Below are 6,167 nucleotides of genomic sequence, written 5' to 3'. Positions count from 1 at the left end.
TTTAAATGAGTATTTTTTTATTATTATTATTATTTTTGTAAGATAGAAGTAAAAATTTTCATATGGAGCAAATGCAAACACATGCTTTCCTTTCATTTACAAGACTACTGATTCCATTTGTACTGAAAACTGCGTTCACATTCACAATAAAACCGAACTGCAAAAATGTCTATCCACCACTGATGCATGCATCAGAATCTCTGCGAGTCATAATCTGCCTTAAATTTCCAGTACAAACAGCTATTCAGTGAGGCGCAGCCCCGCAAAACGACAAGTAATTTCCTTGCTTACCCTCAGACATCTGCACTACACTCCCTCTTGGTCCAGAGAGGGCTCATTTGAACGTCCTTTTTTAATCTCCTTTCCTTTGCAGTGGCCTTCGGTGCAGCTCTCCCCTTTGCCTCTCTTTTGTTGCATCTCAGTGCCAGGTGATGTTGAGGTAAATCGAATTTGGCAAACAAAGTAGGGGGTTAAAAAAGGAAAGAATGAAAGAAAAAATATACAAGGAGAATATAGTCTTTTTTCGATTTGGTTTCATGAGTGGTGGCGTACCACTGCCAGCTGTTGGTGCCTTTCATCAGAGAAAAGAGAGAGAAAGAGAGAGAGAATAAAGTCTCAAATGAAGAATTCCTGTAGTTGCAAGTCTCTGCGAGGAGCCTCCAATCCGAGCAGCCAATATTCCGATGGATAGAAAAAGAGGAACAGCCAATATTCACACATATATAAGAGGTCATTTACACAGCATTGTTACTTTTGGCACATTGATTTTTAAATTATAATCATCTTTTTTTTTCTTCGTCTTTTTTTTTTTTTGCAAATATTGCATGTCCTCTGTACAACAACATTGACAAAAATACTCTGAGGGTGGAGCTTTTATGAATTTGCAAGGCGTAAAAATGTAAATTTATATCACCAGTTCCTCTAAAACTCCACAAGTAAAAGATACACTCAGTAAAAGAACACAGGGAGTCATTCCAACTTTGAGGGTAGAAAGAAAGAAAAAAGACAAGGTGTCTGATATGTCAACGATACAAAATGGTCCCATCTTTTTGTGTTTAAAGATGTCTTGGGCTTAAATAGGGCTCATTAAGTGTAGGCTTCCCTCTTGAAATGAGCCAGGCAGTGTATGAAGAACAGCAACAACAGGACATCCATATTCTGCATACAAAAACAGATGAGGAGGGGGGATGGGATGCGTAGATGTCACTCAATGCATTTGTGTATATAGCTACATCTTTAGGGAAAAGCAACAAAAAAAAAAAAAAAGGAAATCTCAATTCAGGGGAGCTAGTTCATCTGAGAAGATACAAAAAAAAGCTATAAAGTTCCTCAAAAAAAGGCGACAGAGCTGTTTTCAAGGCTTATTCTCTTTTTTTTTTTTTCAGACAAAAGTAAAACAACTATAAGAAGAACAAACAAAGCAGAAACAACGAAAGCAAGAAAGAAATGCAGCCATGGTCGTTTCAAATCTCAATCAAGCTGGACACAATCACTCAGTAGGTAGTTTGCAAATTACAAGATGTTTTTCATGCAGATAATCATTTCCTCTTCAGGAAGGGAGGGGGGGTTAAAAGGAAGTGGGAGTTGTCAGGGGGAATCGTAGTAACTCATGCAGCTCTGGAATAGCGTCAGTGTAGGTATGTTTGGGAGGGAGGGAGGCTGAGCAGGTAGTGGAGGGGGGAAAGTGAGAAGGAGAACAACAGCCGCTGATAACAAAATATTACCTCAGTTTCTCAAAAGAGGTCATCAGTGCTATGTCCTTATTTGGGTCTCTCTCAGCTCGTTTCCCCTTCAGTGTCTCAATCCGAGGGAACTTAGCGCTTGTCTTGTGGCGGTATAGCTTTTTGTGCGCAGGCCCGGGGTTAATAAAGCTGGGTTTATCGAACATGTTGCAGCCCAGTGCTAACTGAGGGAACAGGGGGTGAGATGGCGTGAATTTGGCCTGATTTTTGCCTCCTTTCCCTCCAGACTTTCTGCCTCTGCCGGCTCCCGTTAGCACAGATCCTTTTTTCTTCAGGTCAGCCTCCGTTCCAGCTAAGATTTTGAGGGTCTTTAGGTTGAGGCTGTTGGCCTCTGAGGGCATGCACGCCTCAGACATAGGATTCCACAGTGGCTCGATAGAGGCCATCATGAATCTTTGGACCTCGGCCATGCCGGAGACGATGTTGGACAGAATATTGGAAGGCTCCTCAAATTCTCTCTGGTCATCTCCTACCAGGCTGTTGTTCTCTGACCAGCCGGTGCCAGGCCAGTCCCCAGTGCTGCTACTGTCAGTCAGGCCTGTGCCACCTGCTTGGTTCTTTGCTGCCTTGCCCTCTAACATGGCCTTTATTTTTTTGGTCGACCGAGAGTTCTGTTTGGGAGTTTTGACCTTTTCAGACTTGGGAGCTCTGGGTGCCCGGGCTTTCTTTGGGCTCTGTCCTGCAGCTGTCTGTTTGCAGTTACCTTTCCTCTTTGACTTTATGTTTTTCGCACCAGTCTGTTCATTAAATTCAGTAACTCCCAGCTCCTTTTTATCTAAACCTATGACATCCTGACTGTTGAAGTTGTGCAGTGGAAACTGGCTATCCTCTACCGTGTATGCATTTGCAGTGCATTCTTGTTGCTGTATGGCATCACAGTTCCACTTTACCTCCCTGTTGCAGTCTATAGTCATATCATTCACATCCTGGTACTCTCCAACATTGCCTGCCATCTTCATTTCACGCCCCACCACCTGGGGGGACAAATTGGGGGTCTCAGGAGGGGAAAGCTCTGACAGCGATGAGTGTCTGAACTTGTCAGGAGTGAAGTTGGAGATATCCAGCAGGTCTGAGGACTCCCTGAGTGGGGTAAGGGCATCCACACTTTGCTGAATCACCACTTTAGGACTGCAATGAGCTAAGAAGCTGTCTCGGCCTTCCTCCTCACCCTCTCGCTCACAAGACTTGAGGCTGAGAGAGCTGTAATTGCTGGAGGAGGCTGACAGAGAGCCCACTGAGTCATAGCTGATGAGCCTCCCATTGTCTGTGCACAGGGACCCTCTTTGGTATTGCACCTGGCCCTCCACACAGGCAGACTGACACACTTGCAGATCTGCCCCAGGCTGCAGCCCCGCCTCAGTCAGGTAGCTCTTCTCATAAAGCAGCCTGTCAGCCTCAGGGCTCAACTGGCTGTAGTTAGACACTGGCAGGTTGTCATTCAGGGGCACAGCAGCAGGGAAGGTGTTGGGTAAGATGGGAGTCTCAGGGGTCTCAGACCCAAAGCTCTGGTTGTGATTTGCACACAGCTGTGGGTGCCACATCTGGGGAAAGCTAGGGCAGTTTTGGGGAGACTGCTGGAGCTCCGACTCAGATGGAGGTGAGAGGACACAGCTCTGAGCAAGCTGCAGAGAGGAAAACTGCTTCTCCTCCAGGGACAGCCCCAGAGAATACTGCTGCCTAGAGGACTGCTGGGGGAAATATGAGATAGCTGCTCCACTAGAGGAGTCTGTGGCATCTAACAGGGTCTGCAGGTAGCCCCCTGGGATGACAGGGACACTTGTCTCCACCTCCTCTGAGGAGGTCCCTTTGTCAGGAGAGCAGGTGGATGAAACAAAGGGAAATTTCTCCTCTGATGCGTTAGCTGTGGTGTTATTGTCTGAGAAATGGGGTTTGACTGTAGTTGAACTAATGCCTGCCTGTTCTAACCCAGCAATAGGATCCTCAATCTGTGCTGCACTGACACAGGCATCTGTTTCATTTCTCACACTCCTTCCCTCTTCCCCTTCTGCCTCTTTCATTTTCTTACTCCTCAGCCTGGCTTCACTTTTGAATTTCCTTATCCTGACTATTTTATTTCCTCCCAGTCTTCTTCCCTCCCTCTCTGCTAGCTCCTGGGAGCGACTCTTGGTTGTGATTGTGTGTGTGATGAAGTTTGTGTCTAATGTGTCTGGGAGGCCTGGGGCTGCTATTATTTCCTCTACGGTGGGGGTGGGGTCCTCTTTACTGACACCTGTGTGGCTCTGATCAGAGAGAAAGGTACCCTGTGTTGTTACTGATTGCTCCACAGTTTGAATTCTCTGAACCTTAAGCCTGTTTGCAATCTTGTATTTCCTTTTGGGATGACTAGAATTAAAAGGCCGATGATGGCGTCCATTTAGATGAAAACCACGTTGTTGTTTATCTCTGGCAACCAGCTTAAGCCGTTCCTGTCTCTCTCTTTGCTTCTCCTGCCAGAAATCCTTCAGAGGAGCCAGTGTCTCATATTTGCTCACTGTGTCGGCATTTAAGCTCACAGTCGCATCCACAGGGTTCAGCTTGCCCAGTTTCACTGACATGAGTCTCTCCCCTTTAAACCTGTTGATGATGATGTACTTGATGACGACGGGTGGCTCTTTTCGACTGGATTTCCGACGTTTTTTGGGGCACCAGTCAACGTCTTCCTCCTCTTTCTGACCAGCGGGAGCTTTCTCTTTTTTTTCAGCATTCTTTTCACTTTCAAGTGAGTCAACATCATACAAGTAATCATCGCTGTATCGAACCTTTCTCTTGGAGCGTAGCCCATAGTTGAGAGGGTTTGAGGGGCTGAGAAATCTCTTAGAGTGGGCCTTTTTAAACTTGCCGTCTTGCAGGGTATCCAAGGAGGAGCCAGTGCAGGAGCTGTCATCGCTGAACTCTCCTGACTCTTCTGTGGAATTGAAGTCTATTAGGTAGCTGACCTTGGAGGTGGACATGGGGGAGTCTTGAGAGCCATCAAGTGGGCTCCTACCACTGCACTCTCCACCTTTTCCTTCTAGCGCTGTCTCCCCAATTAGCTCCTCAGTTTTGGTCTGCGTCTCTTCAACGCTCCTCCTCAAGACAGGTGCTCCTTCCTCTTTTTTGGCACAGTTGGCCAGGAGGGTGGGGAAGAAGTTGAACTGTGTCTCCTCTTGGAGCACATTTGTTTTTTCCCTCATGTTGTCCTGGAAAGACTCGTAGCGAATCTTAAGCGAGCAGACGTCGCTGCTTAGCGTTGAATCGTCGTCTTCATCATCAAAGAGATTGTCAACATCCTCCTCAGAAAAGAGGTTGACTGATAGCTCATTTTTAGAGCAAAGGTCCAACAGTTCCATCTTACTCTCGCTGATGAAGGACTCAAAGTATCCCCAGTCCTGACTAGCATTAGCCAGCAATACCTCTTCTCCACTGACTTTGTCCAGTAACAGTCCCTCATACAAGTTCTTGGCAGTTGCCTCATCTTCTGGGTCATCACATTCCTCTGTTTTGTTTCCGTCTGCTCTCTTGCCCTCACTTGGGGCTTTTGGAAGAGGAAAGCTAAGCAGCTGGTCAGAGAGGAGCTGCTCCCCGTAGTGACTCACTGCCTCCCCTGCATGGCTTAGGCACTGAATGCTGATGTTGTTGATGTCAGAGAAATCCTCTCGACTCACATCCCCTATCCTAACGCTCAACCCAGGGTCTGCATCAGAGTTGTTGTTAGGATCATGGGGTGGATTCTGGATGGAATTAGGGTCAGAGGCATCACGGGTTTCTATAAAGCAACCGAGGCAGGTTCTGGCTGGCTGAAGAAGACACTCCTCTGTCAGGACAGACACTGTGCTGGGCTCCATCATTGTAGTTGATAGAGGAAGGGTAATGGCCAGTGTAGGGGATGTTTTCTGTGTGTCTCCTGTTGGACTCCAGGAGCTTACAGCTGGGTTGGGAAGTGATGTGGGTGCACGTTGAAGGTTGGGGACTAGAGTTGAAGCATCACTGGATGGAGAGCAGGGGGCCACAGTTAGGCTCAGAGAGTGATGAGTGCCAAGGGCCAAGGGGAGGGATGGCGGCGTAGGAGCGTTCTTCTGGTGTGTTGGGCAGGCCCGTTGTGAAGTCTCTGCAGCAGGAGCAGGTGAGGAAGTTGCAGCATTGACAAGTCTGCACAGACTCATATCACCACTCTGTGCACATACCCCTGCAAGAAACAACAACAAAAAAAGGATTTCAGCTCTCTGAACTATAAGTCAGAACATTGTTTTTGTGCTGTAGTCAAATTCTTCTTGGCTGTTCAAATGCAATTAGTGTCAATTAACCCCCTGGAGTTCTAAATTTCATTTTGCGACGCCATTCTTAAACACCACTAATTTGGTTTTTGTACTGAATTCAATAAGATGTATTAACAATGTCAAATTAGACAAGGTTGCATGTTTTAGAGTATGATTTTTTTAAACATTA

The 6,167-nt window shown here is 46.5% G+C and overlaps 1 protein-coding gene across 1 annotated transcript; it reads right to left on the bottom strand.

The window, feature by feature from the left end:
• Positions 1–800: 800 nt before the first annotated feature.
• Positions 801–5,906, bottom strand: nexmifb (neurite extension and migration factor b). The gene is made up of 2 exons (XM_037675347.1): positions 1,725–5,906; positions 801–1,158 (listed from the first exon to the last, which is right to left on the bottom strand). Exons 1-2 carry the CDS (start codon positions 5,882–5,884, stop codon positions 1,056–1,058), a joined length of 4,263 nt encoding a protein of 1,420 aa, XP_037531275.1. The 5' UTR covers positions 5,885–5,906; the 3' UTR covers positions 801–1,055.
• Between the last annotated feature and the right edge of the window lie 261 nt (positions 5,907–6,167).

The sequence above is a fragment of the Nematolebias whitei genome, chromosome 4, assembly GCF_014905685.2.
Source record: "Nematolebias whitei isolate Nwh7 chromosome 4, NemWhi1, whole genome shotgun sequence".
Taxonomy (NCBI): Eukaryota; Metazoa; Chordata; class Actinopteri; order Cyprinodontiformes; family Rivulidae; genus Nematolebias; species Nematolebias whitei.
This window is presented reverse-complemented; position numbering and strand designations above follow the sequence as displayed.